Source organism: Silene latifolia, chromosome 1, assembly GCF_048544455.1.
Source record: "Silene latifolia isolate original U9 population chromosome 1, ASM4854445v1, whole genome shotgun sequence".
NCBI classification, from domain to species: Eukaryota; Viridiplantae; Streptophyta; class Magnoliopsida; order Caryophyllales; family Caryophyllaceae; genus Silene; species Silene latifolia.
Window position 1 is genome coordinate 46,848,816 of NC_133526.1, and position 20,214 is coordinate 46,869,029.

General features: G+C 37.9%; 1 protein-coding gene and 1 non-coding gene across 2 annotated transcripts; both read right to left on the minus strand.

Annotated features, from left to right (window-relative positions):
* Positions 1-4,575: 4,575 nt before the first annotated feature.
* LOC141618975 (small nucleolar RNA R71) lies at positions 4,576-4,682 on the minus strand. Its single transcript, XR_012531555.1, has one exon. It is a non-coding gene; the product is annotated as a small nucleolar RNA R71 (small nucleolar RNA).
* A 4,586-nt stretch (positions 4,683-9,268) lies between these two features.
* On the minus strand, positions 9,269-10,240 carry LOC141645888 (uncharacterized). Its single transcript, XM_074454056.1, has 3 exons — positions 10,128-10,240; positions 9,863-10,009; positions 9,269-9,647 (listed from the first exon to the last, which is right to left on the minus strand). The coding sequence occupies exons 1-3, from the start codon at positions 10,238-10,240 to the stop codon at positions 9,269-9,271; spliced, it is 639 nt and encodes a 212-aa protein (XP_074310157.1).
* Between the last annotated feature and the right edge of the window lie 9,974 nt (positions 10,241-20,214).

Sequence of the window (20,214 nt, forward strand, 5' to 3'; positions counted from 1 at the left end):
GAGATTAATCGCCATAAAATCGGACAATGAATGCGGAATTTATTGTGTAATAAAAATACAACAGCTAGAAAGAATCCGATGTAAAAGTTCAGACTAGTAGCAAAAAGGAGCCCCATTGCACCGCGCACGTGTCACGTGTCACGTGTCACGAGCCGAGCCAAGCCGGACGGACGGCAGCGGCGGCGCGCGCGATGAGACTATAGTCTATCCTCTATAGTCTAGTTAACACTTGTTAACCCACCTTCATATATAAACATAACATTCCCCCACTATTCTTCCAATGTGGGACAAATGTTATCATACTTAAGTTTTGGAGCAACCTCCAACTCCAACAATCCCCCACTTGGTCCAAACTTAAGAAATAAGAAAAGGAATATGAGAAAGTAGCTATAATTAGGTGAACGTAGTCTTGAACCTGAAAATAGCAAGAAATGAGGACAGCTCCCTCGCGTAACATATGGCCTCATGAAAAACCCTGTCTCATGATTGTATTAGAGAATAGCCTACATCTATTCTCATAGGAGGCGGCCAACACTCCACAATCACGTAGGTGAGTCCATCAAGTGTGTACTGCACACACCACTCAAACCTTTGAGGTATGGAACTCATTAAGGACTACCACCTGTCCAACCTAACCCTGCAGTAAATAAACATGCTAAAAGAGATAAACTGAATAACCTCCTTTATTCATCAAAATAAATAAAATACAAGCAATGCATGACGATTTCGTTTGACCTCATTGAATCTGGTAATCCAGATTGGGTATCCATGGTAAAAGAACTACGTAGGTGGGCATAATCCCATCTTTTTAGCAGTTTCTGAAACTAGTTTCCTGTTTAAGGCCTTTGTCAATGGATCGGCGATATTACTTTCCGACCTCACATAATCTAAAGAAATAACACCAAACTTGATCAAGTTACAAACAATATTATGCCTTAGGCGTATATGCCTACTCTTGCCATTATAAGCCTTATTGTTGGCTACATGAATGGAAGATTGCGAGTCACAATGTAGCGGCACGGATGGCACAGGCTTTGGCCAACGAAGAATGTCCACTACCAAACTTCTCAACCATTCTGCTTCTCGACCAGCCAATTCGAGAGCTATAAAGTCCGATTCTATTGTAGATCTCGCAATACATGTTTTCTTGGATGATCTCCAAGATACAGCTGCTCCTGCTAAAGTGAAAACATAACCACTGGTAGAGTGTATATCTTTACCCTCCGAGATCCAGTTAGCATCACAATATCCCTCCAAAACTGGAGTATAACCACAATAAGATAACCCAAAATGAGCTGTACCTTTAAGACATCTAAGCAAATGAACTAATGCACTCCAATGATCATGATCGGGATTATGAGTATATCTACTCAATCTCCCAATAGAATATGCAATATCAGGACGAGATGAACACATAAGATACATAACACTACCAAGAATCTTAGCATAACCAGCTTGATCCACACTTTCATAGATTCCTTTTTAAGTGCACACTAGCATCAAAAGGTGTTCCAACAGGATCAATATCAAAATAACCAAACTTCTTTAAAATTTTCTCAACATAGTGAGCTTGACTAAGACAATAAGCTTTACTAGTCTTTAAAACTCTTAAACCAAGAATGACATCAACCTCACCCATGTCTTTCATTTCAAAAGAAGTTTTAAGCATGCTTTTAGTATAATCAATAACATCTAATGAAGTGCCAAAGATAAGTAAATCATCCACGTAAAGTGTTATAATAACACTACCACTAGCATTAGATTTCATATAGATACATGTATCAACATCACTAGCTTTAAACCAAGAGAAACAATCACACTATGAAACTTTTCATACCATTGTTTCGGTGCCTACTTAAGTCCATACAAATATTTAACAAGTTTACAAACTTTATGTTCTTGACCAGGCACTATAAAACCATCAGGTTGATCCATATAAATCTCTTCATTGAGATCACCATTTAAAAACACAGTTTTCACATCCATCTGATGAACAAGCAAGTTATACATGGAAGCAATAGCAAACATCACTCTTATGGAAGCAATCTTAGTGACCGGGGAATAGGTGTTAAAATAGTCTAAACCAGACTTTCGGGTGAAACCCTTAGCCACCAACCTGGCTTTAAATTTATCAGTAGTCCCATCAGCTTTGAGTTTCTTCCTAAACACCCATTTACACCCTATAGGCTTACAACCACGAGGCAAGTCAACAATCTCTCAAGTATGATTAGACATAATGGACTCAATCTCATGTACTATCAATAGCTTCTTTCAACAAGGAAGCATCAACTGATCTCATAGCCTCATCATAGGTCTTAGGATTGATAAGTGCATATTTTATATATTTTCACCCCTATCTTAGCTCCATTTTACATGTCATTTATCACTTATCATAGTGTTTTGAGCTAATATTTGTTATTGTAGTCGCATTTGCTACTTTCCACATGTTTTGTAGGATACTTAAGTTTTTTGGAGCTAAAATACTACAAGATGAGCTACTAGAGTGCAATGACTAAATGAAACCAAGTATTGGACTAGCATGAAGTATTGGCATGGGTTTTGCATGGAGAAATTGATGGACTAATATGTGTAATGCAATTGTTGTCAACAACCAAAGTCAAGCCCAAATTCAAGTCCAAGTCAAGGTGGAAAGCATAAGATTCATACATGCATAGGATGCTCTTTGGAAGCCCTAAAGATGATAGAGCAAGAATTTACCCAGGTGCATTAAGGGTCATTAATCACGTTCTTTGGATTCCTCAACAATTAAGTGATGAATTTAGTGGAAATTACCCGGATAACCACGGCCCCGATCGGGGCTGGAAGCCCCGATCGGGGTTGTGCCTCTCTTGCCATTTTACGTTATGCCCCTATTTTCTTATAAATAGGGGCCTTAAACCGCCATTAGGGGCATCTCATTTTCACGTCTCACATACTTTATATAGCCTTAAGCATAATTCTCTCAATAGTTTTTTATATTAGATTTCAATAAAGTTAAGCTTGTAGTTATCAACATTTGGTTCTTAATACATTTCAAGCATTTGGTTCTATTTGTTTCTTCCATACAAGTTCATTTCTATTAAGGTATTTTTATTTCTAGTTTACATTTTACATTTCTGTTTAGTTTATGCATAGTTTATTATTAGTACTTTAATCACATTACATTAGCTTTATTTCTTTTACATGTTATATCATTTAGTTTATATAAATCATACAATCATGTTTAACATTTCTTACAATATAGTTTATAAATTACACTTTAATATAAGTAGCTAAATTTCCTAGTCTAAGGGCTAGGGGAGCCATGCAAAATCAAGTATATAACATGTTAAAATAGGTTGATAATAATATTGTTCAATTGTTTCTATCGTATGTTTGCACCATAATGTTTAATCTTTGTTTAAGGCCTTATCCATAGATTAAGTTTGTTCATTCATTCTAAAAGTCGAGAGGCACGGAATCGAATTAGACAAAGCGTGTGTAGTAGGACGACCTAGTTATGGACGAGAGTTTCTCTAGGACCCGGTCTATGGTTGATGCTAATGCCGTAAGGTAGGTGTCTCTAAGCCTAAGCAATTGACAATGTTTTTAATACCGAGTTTAACATAATTATATATTTACCTTTGCATGTGTGACCCGACCCCCTTAGACTCTCTTTTATTATATAATCTACATCATAGTGTTTGTTAGTCATCAAACAAACAAACAAACCCAAAACGAAATCGATCTTGATAGAAATATTCCCATAGCATTTCACAACTCTCGTCTTCTTGTGTTCGACCCCTATTGCTATATTAATTAGTGTCTAGGGTAATTATTTTTGTCTAAGTACACGATAAGCCTATCATATTTTGGCGTCGTTGCCAGGGAGCACGGTTTTATTGCGTTTTGATTTGTCGACTTTTATCTTGTTTTCCTTTGTCTTGAGGAACACTTGTTCCTTGAGACCGTTACTTATCATTTTCCTAAAAATTGTTGTCTTATGCCCAGGTCCTCTCGTAGTGGAGAATTACTTTCACCGGATTCCGATCTCGAGAAAACCTTTAGGAGAAGACGACGTTTTTGGAAAGAATTGAAAGAAGCCGCTTCTCCCGCACAACTTGAAAGTGCTAGAATTCTTACTTAGACGATCTAAAAGCTCTTGAAGAGGAGGAGGTTTCAAGTTCATCATCTCCACCACCACCATCATCTCAAACTAAGAAGATGGTGAAACTTTCCGATCACTCAAAGCCCACCGTGGCCATGCTTCCGGCCGGTATCACAACTACTAAAATTACCGCGCCGGACTTCGAGATCAAATCGGCTTTCATTATCCTTGTGGAGAGGAAGAAATTTGGGGGAAGTCCTTTGGAGGATCCCAATTTGCATGTGCAAAATTTCTGCGATTATTACTCCATGATCCGTCAAACGGGCGTCACTCAAGCCCAAATAAGGGAAATGCTTTTCCTTTTCTCTTTGAAGGACAAGGCCAATCTTTAGATCAATAGTCTTGACCGCATCGCCATGGGAATCACCAATAGGGAGACATTGGCTCTTGCTTTCTATCAAAAGTTTTTTCCACTGGAGAAAACTCAAACTTTGAGGAGCCAAATCACCGGATTCCGTCAACAAGCTCTTGAGAGCTTATATGAAGCTTGGGAGAGGTACAAGGAGCTACAAAGGCAATGCCCACATCATGGGCTAGATGATTGGTTTCTAGCTATAACATTCTACAATGGATGTTGTGCCGAGTCCCGAAGGATTCTTGATTCCGCCAACAATGGGCGGATTGATCAAATTGACACCGACCTTGCTCATGCCATGATCGAATCTATGGCGGTCTATGATGCACAATATGTCAATTCCCGAAGTGTGCCACTCAAAGGTAAAGAAGAATCCTCCAACAACTCCGTCTTGCTAGCTCAAATTGCCTTACTCCAACAACAATTGGTGGAAAGAGATGCTAGAGATTCCCTTCAATAACTCAATGCCGTGTCTTCAACAAGTCAAATCATTGTTTGTGATGGTTGCGGAGGTGAGGGTCATTATGCCGCTCATTGCCAAGCTCCTATTGAAGAGGTAAATGCGTTTCAAGCTTTTAGATAAAGTTCTTATCCACCGGGTACATTTTCAAACACATATAATCCAAATACAAGATTTCACCCGAACTTGTCTTATACTAGCAACAATGTGCTTAATCCTCAACCTCAACCCCCATCACAACAAAATGCCTATGTCCCTCAACAACAAAAGTATAATCCTCCACTGGGTTATCAAAATCAACAAAGGCCCCCACAACACAATTACCAACCCCCACCACAAAATGCCCAACAAAACAACCAAGGAGGAGGCAAACTTGAGACTATGATGGCTCAAATGCAAAGGGAATTGTTGGCAGAAATCCAAAAGAGTGATCAAGCTCATAATGCCGCAATCAAGATGTTGGAACAACAAATGGCTCAACTAGCCTCATCTAGCTCTACAAGAAAAACGGGTCAACTACCCCCTCAAGGTGAGCAACCACATGCGACCGTTAATTATATCTCCTTGAGAAGTGGTACAAGCTATGATGGACCATCCATGACCTTGGATGACGAGGTGGTTGTTAAAAAGCCTAAACTTTGGGGAAATGACAAAAAGAAGGCTAGTGAAGAGCCTCTTGTTAAGGATCGTGTGCCATTTCCTTATCGGTTATTGATGCTAAAGAGAAAGAGCAAGCTTGATGCCAAAGATTTTGAGCCTCCTATGCCCAAAGAAAGTGATAAGGTAATTGTTGATGAAGTCTCTCCCAATGCTAAGGAGAGTGATGTTGTTTCAAAGAAGGTGGATGTTCCCAATGAGTAAGAAAATGGAAGTGAAAGATGTGGAGGATGCTCCTCCAAAGGAAGTTGTTCAAGTACCGTTTCCCCATCGTCTAGCAAAGCACAAGGAGGAAGGTAAGTTTGGTAAGTTTTTGGAAGTTTGTAAGAATTTGCAAGTCACCATCCCATTTATTGAATTGCTTACCCAAGTTCCCTCTTATGCAAAGTTTATGAAGGAAATCCTTTCAAAGAAGCGATCCTTCAATGAGGTAAAGACCATTGCTTTCACCGAAGAGTGTAGTGCACTCTTACAAAACAAGTCTCCCCCGAAAGTTAAGGACCCCGGTAGCTATTCTATTCCTTGCACTATAGGCACATATAAAATCGATAAGGCCCTTTGCGACCTAGGTGCTAGTGTAAGTGTCATGCCCTATTCAATTTGTGAAAAACTTAACATGGGTGTTTTAAAATGCACAAATATCATATTGCAAATGGCGGATCATTCTTTAAAGCGACCTTTAGGTATCTTAGAAGATGTACCCGTCAAAGTTGGTAAGTTTTTAACACCCGTTGACTTTCTCATACTTGATATGGCCGAGGACTCACAAACCCCAATTATATTGGGTAGGCCATTTTTACGCACCGTGAGTGCGCTAATTGATCTGAAAAATGGGAGGTTGACGTTAGAAGTGGGTGATGACCGGGTTTCTTTTAGCAAAAACAATACCATTAGAAGCCCAATGTTACAAGAGTCTTGTTATTTACTTTGCAATGTGGACTCTTCTCATGCCTCTATTACACTTGGCTCCTTACTGATGGATCCGTTGGAGGAAGATATTGGTGTTGTTTGTTTTGTAGGTGACGATGCTAAGGGCACTATTGCTAAGAGTGCCAAAAAGAAAGGGAAATTTTATTTGAAAATTTTCAAATGGTTGCGTAATGTAAAAGGAGCTATGAAATGGAGCTTGGGTGGTGGCAAGCTCAATGACAAAACTTGATCAAATAGCTTATCACGTCGTGCGGGATGTTGAACTAGCGCTTCTTGGGAGGCAACCCAAGCTTTTTATTTGCTATTATTTATTTTTGTTTTTAATTTTCTGCAATTTATTGTTTTATGTAGATTAGTAATAAAATACTCGACTTGACGGTGTTTCTTTTTGTGATTTTTAGGTGAAAATGAAGAAAGGAGGTTTAGAAGAGAATTTGGCACGCTTCCCCATGCTCTTTGGAAGCCCTAAAGATGATAGAGCAAGCATTTACCCGGGTGCATTAAGGGTCATTAATCACGTTCTTTGGATTCCTCAACAATTAAGTGAGGAATTTAGTGGAAATTACCCGGATAACCACGGCCCCGATCGGGGCTGGCAACCTCGATCGGGGTTGTGCCTCTCTTGCCATTTTACTTTATGCCCCTATTTTCTTATAAATAGGGGCCTTAATCCGTCATTAGGGGCATCTCATTTTCACGTCTCACATACTTTATATAGCCTTAAGCATAATTCTCTCAATAGTTTTTCATATTAGATTTCAATATAGTTAAGCTTGTAGTTATCAACATTTGGTTCTTAATACATTTCAAATATTTGGTTCTATTTGTTTCTTCCATACAAGTTCATTTCTATTAAGGTATTTCTATTTCTAGTTTATATTTTACATTTCTGTTTAGTTTATGCATAGTTTATTATTAGTACTTTAGTCACATTACATTAGCTTTATTTCTTTTGCATATTATATCATTTAGTTTATATAAATCATACAATCATGTTTAACATTTCTTACAATATAGTTTATAAATTACACTTTAATATGAGTAGCTAAATTTCCTAGTCTAAGGGCTAGGGGAGCCATGCAAAATCAAGTATATAACATGTTAAAATAGGTTGATAATAATATTGTTCAATTGTTTCTATCACATATTTTCACCATAATGTTTAATCTTTGTTTAAGGCCTTATCCATAGATTAAGTTTGTTCATTCATTCTAAAAGTCGAGAGGCACGGAATCGAATTAGACAAAGCATGTGCAGTAGGACGACCTAGTCATGGACGAGAGTTTCTCTAGGATCCGGTCTATGGTTGATGCTAATGCCGTAAAGTGGGTGTCTCTAAGCCTAAGCAATTGACAATGTTTTTAATACCGAGTTTAACATAATTATATATTTACCTTTGCATGTGTGACCGACCCCCTTAGACTCTCTTTTATTATATAATCTACATCATAGTTTTTGTTAGTCATCAAACAAACAAACAAACCCAAAACAAAATCGATCTTGATAGAAATCTTCCCATAGCATTTCACAACGCAATTCTCGTCTCCTTGTGTTCGACCCCTATTGCTACATTAATTTGTGTCTAGGGTAATTATCTTTGTATAGGTACACGATAAGCCTATCAATGATCCTCCTCCACAATCTACATGTCAACCGACTCAGCATCTAGATATCTACCATCCTCCTCCATAAGAAAATCAGGCCCAAAAGACTTCTCAACTCTAGGTCTCTTACCCCTTCTCGGTTCTATTTGTGGTTTACTAGATGTGTCAACATGGGTTGGGGAACTACCATCATTATCCTCATAGAAAGAATCATCAAAGGTCAAGTCCTGCCCTAAAGAAGGTTTCAAAGGAAAAGGGTCCTCAAAGAAAACAACATCTTTAGATTCAATAATATTACCATAAAAACCCGAACTCGCATCTTTGGTCATGAACCTATAGGCTGCACTATTAGAAGCATAACCCACAAAAATTGAGTCAATGGTTTTTAGTCCTATTTTGTCTCTTTTAAAAGCAGGTAAAGCAACTATGGCTAGATAACCCCAAATCTTAAGAAACCTCAAATTAGGTGGATAACCCTTCCAAATCTCATAAGGTGTCACATCAAGTTTCTTATGAGGTACACGGTTTAGAACATCACATGCAGATAGGATAGCTTCCCCCCACATAAAATCAGATAACCCAGAAGATAGTAACATAGCATTCATCATATCCTTTAAAGTTCTATTTTTTCTTTCAGCTACACCATTTTGTTCGGGGGTATAAGGGGCTGAAAACTCATGTATAATACCATTATTCTGACAAAATTCCACTAAAAAATCAGATTTGTATTCTCCACCATGATCAAACCTCACACGCTTAATCTTCCTATCAAGTTGATTTTAAACCACGGCCTTATAAATAGTAAACATATTCTCAGCCTCACTTTTATTCCTTAACAAATAAACCTTAGTATATCTCGAACAATCATCCACAAAGGTTATATAATATCTCTTACCTCCTTTACTTTCACAATTTTTATAATCAGCCAAGTCGGTGTGGATAAGTTCTAACAATTCAGTTTGCCTTTTGATCACTTCCTTAAAAGGTTTCTTAGAGTGATTTGCTTCCACGCATACTTGACATTTATCCATGTCATAAAAAATCAGATTAGGCAACAAGTTCATTGTTTTCATGCGTTTAATAGATTTAGTGTTAACATGTCCAAGTCTAGAATATCAAATATAAATGGACTCAACGATATAAGCAGAAGAAGTAGATGCATTCATTTCAACATCAAGAACAAACAGATCACCATTACAAAAACCTTTGCAAGCAAACTGACCATTCTTAGACATGACTAACTTATCAGACTCAAAAGTAAGTTTAAGACCAGCCTTATTAAGTAAAGTACCAGAAATCAAATTTCTACGCATATCAGGCACATAGAGCACATTTTCAAGAGCTAAAACTTTGCCAGAAGTGAGTTTCAGGTGCACCTTGCCAATACCGAGGACTTGAACCTTGCTGGAGTTGCCAACATACACTACCTCTTTCTCATCAACATCTTTGAACTCCTTGTAAAGATCTTTGTTGGTGCAAATATGCCTGTAGCTCCTGTGTCAACAATCCATTCCACCAAGCTTCCAACCAGATTAATTTCGGACACCATTGCAGGAATTATATCATCACCCTCACTTGAACCCTCGACAACATTGGCTTGTGGCTTGTTAGATTTGTAATTTTTGTAGCCACCACGTTGATTGTTGTCTTTCTTTTGGAACTTCCCGCCATGTGCATTATTGCAATTCCCTTGATTTTGTTGTCTTTACTCATAAGCTTTCTTGGCCTTGCACTTGAAAGCGGGATGACCAGGTTTGTCACACCACCAGCAATTTTCTGTCATTGTCTTTATTGATTTATCAGCATTTTGTGGTTTGTTGTATTGATCATAGCTCCTCTTGTTTGTACCTGTATTCCTGTATTCAACAACATTAACCTTAACAGTGTTAGTAGCATTAGTCCTGGCTCCTTGTGGCATCCTCAATCTTGATATGACCAATTAGCTCCTGCAACTTCTTATCTTTCTTCTTATGCCTCAGATGTTTTTTATACTCATCCCAACTAGGAGAAGGCAATTTCTCAATAAGAACATTAGCCTGCATATACTCGCACAACACCATCCTTTCACCAATAATTTCAGAAACCATATTTTCATACTCATGTACGTATTTGATCCATTATAGGTTTACCATCAGTAATATGAAATTTTAACCATCTTGCTACTGCATATTTCTTAGTCCCGAAATCATCAGTACCATACTTAGTTTCCAAAGCATCCCAAATTGATTTAGCGGTCTTAGCTTTGCAGTAGATGTCAAACAGATTATCAACCATATAGTGTAACATGACGCCTTTAACGGTCTTATTGTCTTTTGCAAATTTAGGATCGGGTTTGACAGTTTCAGACGAACTAGAGTCTTCAGTGGATTGTGATTCTTGAAATAACACATAGTCAATTTCATATTGTGAGAAATAAAACAGAATTTTTTCAGACCATCTCCTATAATTTTTCCCATCTAAAAGTTCCATCTTACTAAGGTCAGGGACAATTTTGTGTGGCATAGTGAAATGGTTGACAAGGGCATTAGGAGTAACGGTAACAATTTCTCGATTGACATTGGAATCGTCAGAATTTCCGGATGGGTTTGTCATTGTTTAAAAACAAACAAAAACAGTAATGTATAACAAAGATCAGAAAGTTCTATAACTGATTTAGATTGAAAGAAATATGAACTTAGGTGATCAGAAATACCCTTAATCGAGACGCCGTGTAAGACACTGCCCTAAATCAGTTAGACCCCCACACAAGTGCTCCTTGGGTTCCGCGGTCACCGATTCCATGGTTAGCGCCTCCTTCCGCACAATGTTGCACACCAAAGACGGAAGTGGGAACTGTTCTCAATATGACAGAATATTTAAGAGATGAAAAGAGAAGAAGAAGTTTCTGTGATTTTCGTTGTGTATGAAGACTGTTGATTAGAGAGGTTTATATAGTAGAAGAAAGGCTCCTCCAACAGTCAGAAAATTAATGGTATTGATTCTGAGATTAATGGCCATAAAATCGGACAATGAATGCGGAATTAATTGTGTAATAAAAATACAACAGCCAAAAAGAATCTGATGTAAAAGTTCAGACCAGTAGCTAAAAGGAGCCCCACCACACTGCGCACGTGTCACGAGCCAAGCCGAGCCGGCGGCGCGTGTGGGGAGACTATAGTCTATCCTTTATAGTCTAGTTAACACTTGTTAACCCACCTTCATATATAAACATAACATTCCTCCACTATTCTTCCAATGTGAGGCAAATGTTATCATACTTAAGTTTTGGAGCAACCTCCAACTCCAACATGATTCACATGCGTGACTGCGCAAGCATGAAAGAGTGATTTTCAGTTAATATTAATTGATGGCCTTCATAACGAATAATGTCGTCCTCTATTAAATAATCTTTACATAATTACATAGATTATTAAAAATTGTGATGCTACAATTTAAAATATCGTCCAAACTTTCTTCGTACTACAATTCGACAATTGACAATACCACGTTATTACAGATCAAAAATTGGGTATAGTCCAAATTTGACTACAAGGAAAAGACGAATGCATATGCACCAAACTGTCAATTAGTGTAGATCGGCATATGATTAATTCTTCCACGTTGTTTGGTAAACTTCTATTATTCCTCAAAGTGTCTTTTTATTAAGCTTCTTGTTGGTTAGTTATAATCATATGCGTTTGTAATGAAAACATTCTTTTAATAAGTTTGAAACTTCTACCGAAGTGGTTAGGGTGCAGGGCATCAAGAGGAGATTTTGGTTGTTGGTTGGTTACAGTGATAATTTTGCAAATGAAAAAGTCACTCTATTAATTAAGTTTCTTTCCGTACTTTCAAGTAGTTTGTCTCAATTGTTGGTACTCCTTGGTCAATATAAAAGGAAAAAAAAACATGAACCAAGCGTCTAAATGGTGACACGTCAAATTTTGGGTGGTATTGATGGAACGATAACCTAGGTAGTAGGGATGACAGTGGGTCGGGGACCCTACCCAGACCCTGAGGGTCGGACCCTAATGGGTCGGGTATGGGTCTCATTTTTTCAGACCCAATGGGTATGGGTCGGGTATGAGTCTTAAGAAAATATTTCGGGTCTGGGTCTGGGTCCGGGTCTAAGTTATGAGACCCATACCCGACCCTTAGACCCTTTATTAAAGGAAAAAAAAATCAAAATTACAACTTTTCTGAATTCATATTGGCAGACTGTAGAAACCCAATTAAAGTCTCTTTCTCTTCCTTCATCCCATAAAGTGATAAAACCCAACCAAACTCTTCTGAGAATACCACCACTCCACCACTTACACAAGAAAATCACCACCACAGCACTGATACGCGACTGGCAACCATCTCTCTAATAGGCGGCGACCGACAACCAACATTAACGGCAGATTAATAAACTCATATTGTAAAAGTAGTATGAATTTTTTTTTTTAATATTATAGACCTCATAGTTGTTAATCTTGTTACTAAAGTGGCTGAAACTCGGAGCCGCGGGTAGACCCAGACCCTACCCTTACCCATAGGGTCCGGGTATGGGTCCTCAAATTTTAGACCCTTGCGGGCCTGGGTCGGGTACGGGTCCAAAGGGAAAATCTCGGGTCCGGCTCCGGGTCTAGGCGGACCCTACCCAGATCCTACCCATTGCCATCCCTACTAGGTAGTACCAAAACGGAAACGAACACGTGAGACGACATCCCATGAAATTTAGGACACGAGACACGTTATTTAAATTTAATAAAATATATATTTTATTACATCGAATGTATTGTGTAATTGTGTTTAAGTTGTAATTCATAGCTATGTTGCTCGGACTCTTCAATATTACCTCACGTACCTGTGTCGGACACTGAACACTCGGATATAGGTAGAACACTTGAACACTTCATTTTGACCAAAAACATGATTTTTTTCATAAAATAGACGAATGCGACACTTGGACACGTACCCTTATGTCATATATACTTCCAGAGGCGAAGCCAGCAGGTAGCAAAGGGTTGCATGTGCTATCCCAGAAAAAAAAAGTTCAGTTGGGACGATGAAGATCTGCAACCCCATATCTGGTTATTTATAGATAATTAGGACGAAGCTCATATCTAGACATAAGAAGTTAAGTGTATCAGTGGTAAAGGGTTTAGGTTACCACCCAGTAGGCTGGAGTTCGACCCTCATAAGAAGCAGTCTGCTGAAAAATCAAATATATAACTATTTATCGGGACGGGGGTAGTACATAGCAATGATGGTTACACTTTTTTATATCACAAAACTATAATCAAAGTTATTGTAGGAAAATAAAATGAAGATAAGTTGTTGAATTACATATAAAAACTTTAAACTTGTCGGGTTCAACGATTGTTTAGTTGAGTTTGAATTCGAGTTTTTTTATATGCAATACAAGACACTTTGGGATTTTCATATCGTTTTAAATAATTTTGCTACCCCAAATTTAAAATCCTGGCTTTGCCCCTGTATACTTCTATAGTTTTTATTAGAATTCCAACAACGAACAGACATACATACTAAACTATGATTGTGCACAATCACAGACGAGGAAGTGACACAAATACACAATATCCTCATCTCATTTTTAAAAATTAAAACGTAACTTGTATGTGTGATGTGTATCTCTGGTCAATTGAGTCCACTGTAAGATGGTTGAGGAATTGCTTTCTATGGACCATTCGTCCAAGTAATCAAATTGCGGAGTATTATTATTGATAAAGAGTTAAGGACTACGGTATTCAACCTTCTAATCAAACGAGAGAAAATGAAGTTTGTTTGGGTAATTATGGACTGTTGGAAATATGCAGTGGAGAAATTAAGATGTAGGGCTTGTTTGAAATGAAAGTAATAATTAAGGGAATAATAGAGTTAAAATGAACTAAAATGGAGGGAAAGGGATGAGAGTTGGAAATAAAAATGGATAGAAATGGGGAAATATAGTGTAATAATCCTTTCATTAAGGAAATAATTGTTATTCCCCTCCACCCCTCAAGTAATGCATTACCTCCATATGGAGGTAATAATTCCTCCTTCACCTCCTCTTTCCACCCTCCACAACCATCACTAACCACCAATCTCCTCCCATTTCTTCTTATTTTAACTCTCATTACTCCCTTAATAATTACTCTCATTTCAAACAAGTCCGTAGTGGAGAAATTCCTGCCATAGAGCAATAACTATCATGTACGTTCTTGTGATAACGATGATTTAACAAGAAATGTATTATTTGAATTGTTAATTGCGCCCACAATGGCATGATTTTCTTCACTTTCTAATCACAAATTCCCATTTGTGACTGACATATTCATCGCACGTTTGCGACGGGTTAAATATTATTTATGTGAGAAAATAAGACAAAAGCAAAGTGTCTAGGAAGTAACATTCTATTTTGTCTTATCTACCCACATGGATAATACTTACCCCGTCGCAAGCTTATGACGGATATGCCGTCACAAGGGAGACTTGCCTTTTTGGCTGCTTCTTTGAAACACAGGTCGAGTAACAAATTGCCTCCTCCATCCTGCTTTCTCGGAGTAATACCCCTCCATCCCGTTTCCAGCCATCCCTCCGCCATCAACACACTTATGATACCCGATGTCGTTACTTTTACGTTGTTGTTTTAAACTCACAATTATATAACTCCAACCACCAATGGTAGGAGTGACATATTAAGTTAAACTTACAATTTTCTCTTTGATGTCCTTAATCATATTCAGTTTCCGTCTTTCCGTTCTTCGGAGTGTGACCTTCCACCCAAGCATCGTGACGACTGAATTTTCGAAACTTTGCCTACAATTCATTCATCACATTGATATCATCTCAAAATATGTATGATTACTATGAACATAAAAACATCCGACTAAAACACCTAATAGTCTAATACTATAAGAATTATGTACTTAAAAGTTTCGTCTTAATCAATCTATAACCACCTCGGGAGCCGTAAAAGACGGTCTTTTTCTTTGAAATGTTCGCCTTGTTCCTCTCAATCATAGCCTTCACAAAATAAATTGTATCAACAAACGTAAGTATGACCAAACACTAAACTAAGTATACTTTTTTACTTATTAAGTTACCTTAAACTTGTAAGACTGCCTATAAGCGATATAGCTATCCAAATGGTCTTGACTGACATACGGATACTTCTTTGTTGGTGGTTTCTTGTTCATCTCATCGGTTTCCTTATTGAACAAGTGGTTCTCAACAATCTTTAACTTCCAAGAACTGAGGGTTTTCCCTGTCTTTTTTTTAAGGTACTTATCATACTTTTCGGGGACAACGTAAGCTAACTGCATATATGATGAGCATAGTTGGTTTGTTTCGGCTAATACACATATAAAGTAGTAACTTAATTTCAGCTAAAATATTTATTATTGTATATACATACCTTTATTCTGTTTATTAGTATGGTGTTCCGTATTTTACTCAATTCACTGATGCGGCGTACCGAGAGGCACATACTGTCTTACACAACAACCAATCCAACTCACAAAATACCCGGCATTCTCACCATATGGCAGCCCCGTATGTTTATCTCATTGTAAAGGATTAAGTATCTTTGAATTTATTGCTTCTAGGGAAACCCTGTGGCGCATTCGACCAGCAGTGTGTTGCAAATTATTCTCATCACCTGACGCATTTCCATCGCTTATTTTTCGCTTTTCGACCATATCTAAAGCAGAAATTAATAAACAAATAATAACAATGCATACTTATAGTAACAAACAAATATCTATAGAGGAGGATTTATTACTTCTTTACAGAGGAGAATCCGGGTTGATCTGGCGGCGACAATGGCGATGACGACGATGACTGCGCCAACGATGGGGTATGCTGGTGGTTGAGGGGAAGCTCAGTGTTTGAGGATATTATGTGGGGGAGGGGAAGCTCAGAGTATATATGTGTGAATAATACAACACTTGCAAGACCTTGTTTAATGGAAACTAATAAACACGGTATAAGAAAAACCATTGTATTTTGTTTTCAAACAGACAACGGTTTTGTTTTAAACCGTAATTGTTTAGTATTATCTACAAGTGTTAGAAATAACCGTTGTCTTAAACCTTTTCATTTTGTTTAATTTTTACGCCAAGAAATAAAGCATCATTTTTATATAGATAACAACGGCCTCAACCGTTTTAGCTGTATACGTCCTAAACAACGGTTTAGATATATCCGTTGTATTTTATATTTCATTTTGTTTGATTTTAGCGCCAAGAAATAAAGCATCATTTGGTATATGCCAGCTAATTACAATATGTTTCTAAGAAAATCTTGCTTATTTCCATTAATTTAAAGGATTACAAGTTTACACATAAAGAGTACAAACTACCACCATACATGATAAACTAGGTAAATAACAATTAGAAGAAGAAATTTGACAATTAACTTAAGCCATGCCTCATTATTTTTGAGTTCTATGATATCCATGGTTAACTTCTTACATTCTTCTTTTGCCTTCAATATTTCACTGTCATTTCCCCATTCGATTCTTCAAGTTGATGTAGTATACTTCTCACTTGAGTAATCTCGATATCCATGCTCTTTTTCTCATTCACTAACTTGTTTATAACCTTCATCTGCCACTCAGTCATTAGTTCATCAACCCACTTGAAGTAATTGCATCCACGCATTTTAGTCTCGGGATTATAGAATTTGCAAGTAAAAAACTTTCTTCCCGGATTTCGCAAAGTTCAAGAAGTCCGCAATGCTGCCGGAACTGAGTAATTACATGTCCTTGTTGAAATAGAGGAAGAAGAAGAGCTACCACTTGACATAATTTGAGTAATAAGAGAGAGAAAGAAAGAAAGAAGGTTATTTAAAATATATGTTATTCATCAATTGCATAATCTAACCCGATTCTTATAAGAACCGTTGTAATTATATTATTAATATCTTCCAATTTCCATTTATTTTTAGAGGTGTTTATATTCTAACACGGTTCTTATGCACTACCGTTGTCATTATATTATATGTTATTGTAATTAATTTAACCTAAATCATTATTATTGTTTCATTCATTTGTCTGTTCGCAAGTTATTTAAAATCAAGCATTTGCATGTAATAAAGAGTAGAACTATATATTAAAACGAGTATAAAAACATATTTATAGACATATTTTTTAGAGAGAAATTAAAGAGTAAATGTTTTTTAATTTAGATTTTGACCTAAAATATTATGAAGACATATTTATAGAATTATTTTGGTCAAATTAAATGTTATTGGTCAAATTAAATATCTATTAAAGTTGTGATAAAGTTTTGAATACAGTAGTCCAACTGAAAAATCTAATCAAATACTGACAACGGTTGAATTGAAAAACCGTTATTTCATAATTGAAAATAATAGCAGTTACACAAAAAAACCGTAGCTATAACATAACAACGGGTACCACAAACTATTGCTGGTGTTAATTTAGTAACGGTTTTCGAAATGTTGTTTTCTTAAACTGGTAACGTGTAATACCCAGGATATTTAAGGACTCTATTGACCGACCCTGTTGACCAAAGGCATACCGTAAAGATGTATGGATGAGGGATCGGGCTTGTAACATGAGCCTTATAGGATTGTTTACTCGACCTAGCAGAGGCTACTCGGCCGAGTATCACCTATACTCGACCGAGTAGAGCCTACTCGGCCGAGTACTCTAGTTCTCGATCGAGTATGGCTGCTGTCGACGCGTTAATATAAAACGCAAGTTCGCTAGATTCATTTCATTTCCTATTTTCCTCGACAGTTCCTCTTTCTCTAACCCTAGCCTACCTCCCTCTCCTATCACCTCATCTCTTCACACTCTAATGTATATAGCCTAAACCTCCACCATGTGAAGGACGGGATTCGCTTAGGAAGGATGGCGTGCGTGGTTGTCATTTGTGTCACCGTCGAGGCGCGTGTTAGGTAAGTTTCTGCCTTGTGCCTCTTTTCGGTAGTTCATTGAGGTTAGTTGTGTAATAGGAAGTGGTTATCATTGTAGGATGCGTACTGGAGTCCTGCTTGGCTGTATATGGATGCCGTTCATGGCTTGTGACGAGATATGGTTTCCCTACTCAGTACTGTTAATTGATTGTGATTGTGATTGTTTTGTAATTATTATTATCTGCTGATCATCGGAGTATGGGTGTTTGTATGATGGTGTTGGTGTGGATATGTTGTGGCAGCTGTGATGCTGTGTGTGTGGTGATTGTGGTGGAGTCACTTGCGGGAGTGGCTTCACACCCTAGTTCGCCCTCCGTGGAACCCGCCACGGGAGGGGATGTTCACATTAAGGGACATGGATTGTTAGTCGCTCATTGATGAGCTGGACTAGGTGGGATGGGCTGCGGTCACCCACTGGCGGCGAGGATTACCTGTTGCGATGGGTAATCTGGCAGGGCCACACACATCAGTGTGTAGTCGGTTACTGTGCGAGATCGGAGACTGGGTTAAAGGATGATCAGCTGGTTACATTGTTTATTTATTTTACTTTTGATTAGTCAGTCCTGACCCCGTGTTGTTTTGTGGTATCTGCGGTGATCCATTCGGGGATGGTGAGCAGTTGGCTTAGCAGGTACTGTTGCTTGTGGCTGCTAGGATTGGAGGGATCGAGTCATCACGCTACTGGTCTAGAAGTGTTGTAACACGAGTGTAGTAGTTCTCATCTTAGTAGAGGGATGTATATCGAGTTATGTTGTATCAGATACGTTAAAGTTTTATAAATGTTCTTTTATTGTCCTATTTGATCTACTTCCTCGGAAAACCGAGATGGTGACACCCTTAGACACGGAGATGGTCCTTGGTAAGGAATTCTGGTGTACGGGGGTGTTACAAAGTGGTATCAGAGCCGACGATTTTGGAACCTGAACCAATTAATCTAATGGATGTAGGGTGTCAATTAAAATGAACCTGGTGTATGTGCGTTGAGAGCCCCAGCCGATGCTAGATTTTGGGTGAGTAGGCGCCCTCATTTCAAAATCATGGCCCCATCGAACTTAAGCCAGACACGGGAAAAAAGGGTAGCTAGTAAGAGTCGTTGATTGCTTTGTGCATCTATGTTTATGATAATGTGTGTCAGGGTGTGTGTGGAAAAGTTTAGAGTGGGTGATGGAAATTGTTGCGATGTGCGACCAGAGGTAAGTCAATCAATTTGTTTGACGATGATTGCGTTGTGTGATGATTGTTGTCTTGTAAATGTGGTTAAGGTCTATACCTTGTGACTAGCGGAATCTGTGATGATGTGGTATAGGAGCTAAACCTTGCAGGTGCAGTAATTAATCGCTAAGTATGTTTAAGGGTGTAATGTAATCGTTTTATAGCAAAGTGAGGAATGAAGGTAGAAATGATGATCGAACTGATAATGGATGTACAAAATTCGTGTTGATGTGTGTTTATGTAGTAGAATAAGCTCTAACAGTGACGAGCCGATTGCACGGAACTCCGAACTATGTTACTTGTTTTGCAGGAACAAAGAAAAGTTCAATTCCGCCTTCCTTCTTTAACACTCGACCGAGTAGGAATTTGTACTCGACCGAGTAGACGATACTCGGCCGAGTATGAAGGTGCTCGACCGAGTGTCTATTTTTGGTGACAATTAAAATCGCTACTGTTCTTGAAAACTCGACCGAGCAAAGGGAATACTTGACCGAGTATTCGACACTCGGCCGAGTACGCCTAATACTCGACCGAGTATTGCTGTAGCGGGACTTACACGTGTTATACAAATTAAAACCCTATTTTCGTCCCATTATTTATTATTTCCACCTCCCATCTTCATATCTCCTTCTCTCTAAAATTCCATATTCCTCCTACCTCAAGCTTTTGGGTAAATTCTTGGTGTTCAACTTGTTCTTACTTGCCCCAAATCAGTTTAAGGTAAAGTTTTAACCCAATTTCTTCCTTTGTTTTCAAGGTTATGGTATGATTTTATTATTTTCTCGAAATTTCTTTATGGGTAACTGAAATTGAGTCTTATTCATGTTATACTTTGGATCTAATTGTATACAAACCCCGATTATACCGTTATTTGAGCAATTTCTTGATTTAAGTTGGATTTTGCGTTCTTGGGTTGGATAAAATCGACATACCTTGTTCT

Coding starts and splice junctions, on each gene's coding strand:
- LOC141645888 (XM_074454056.1), bottom strand. CDS start 10,240: ATGGTTTCTGAAATTATTGGTGAAAGGATGGTGTTGTGCGAGTATATG. Junction 10,010..10,127: donor GAGTATAAAAAACATCTGAG/GCATAAGAAGAA, acceptor TGTTGAATACAG/GAATACAGGTACAAACAAGA. Junction 9,648..9,862: donor AAGGCCAAGAAAGCTTATGA/GTAAAGACAACA, acceptor TTGTTGACACAG/GAGCTACAGGCATATTTGCA.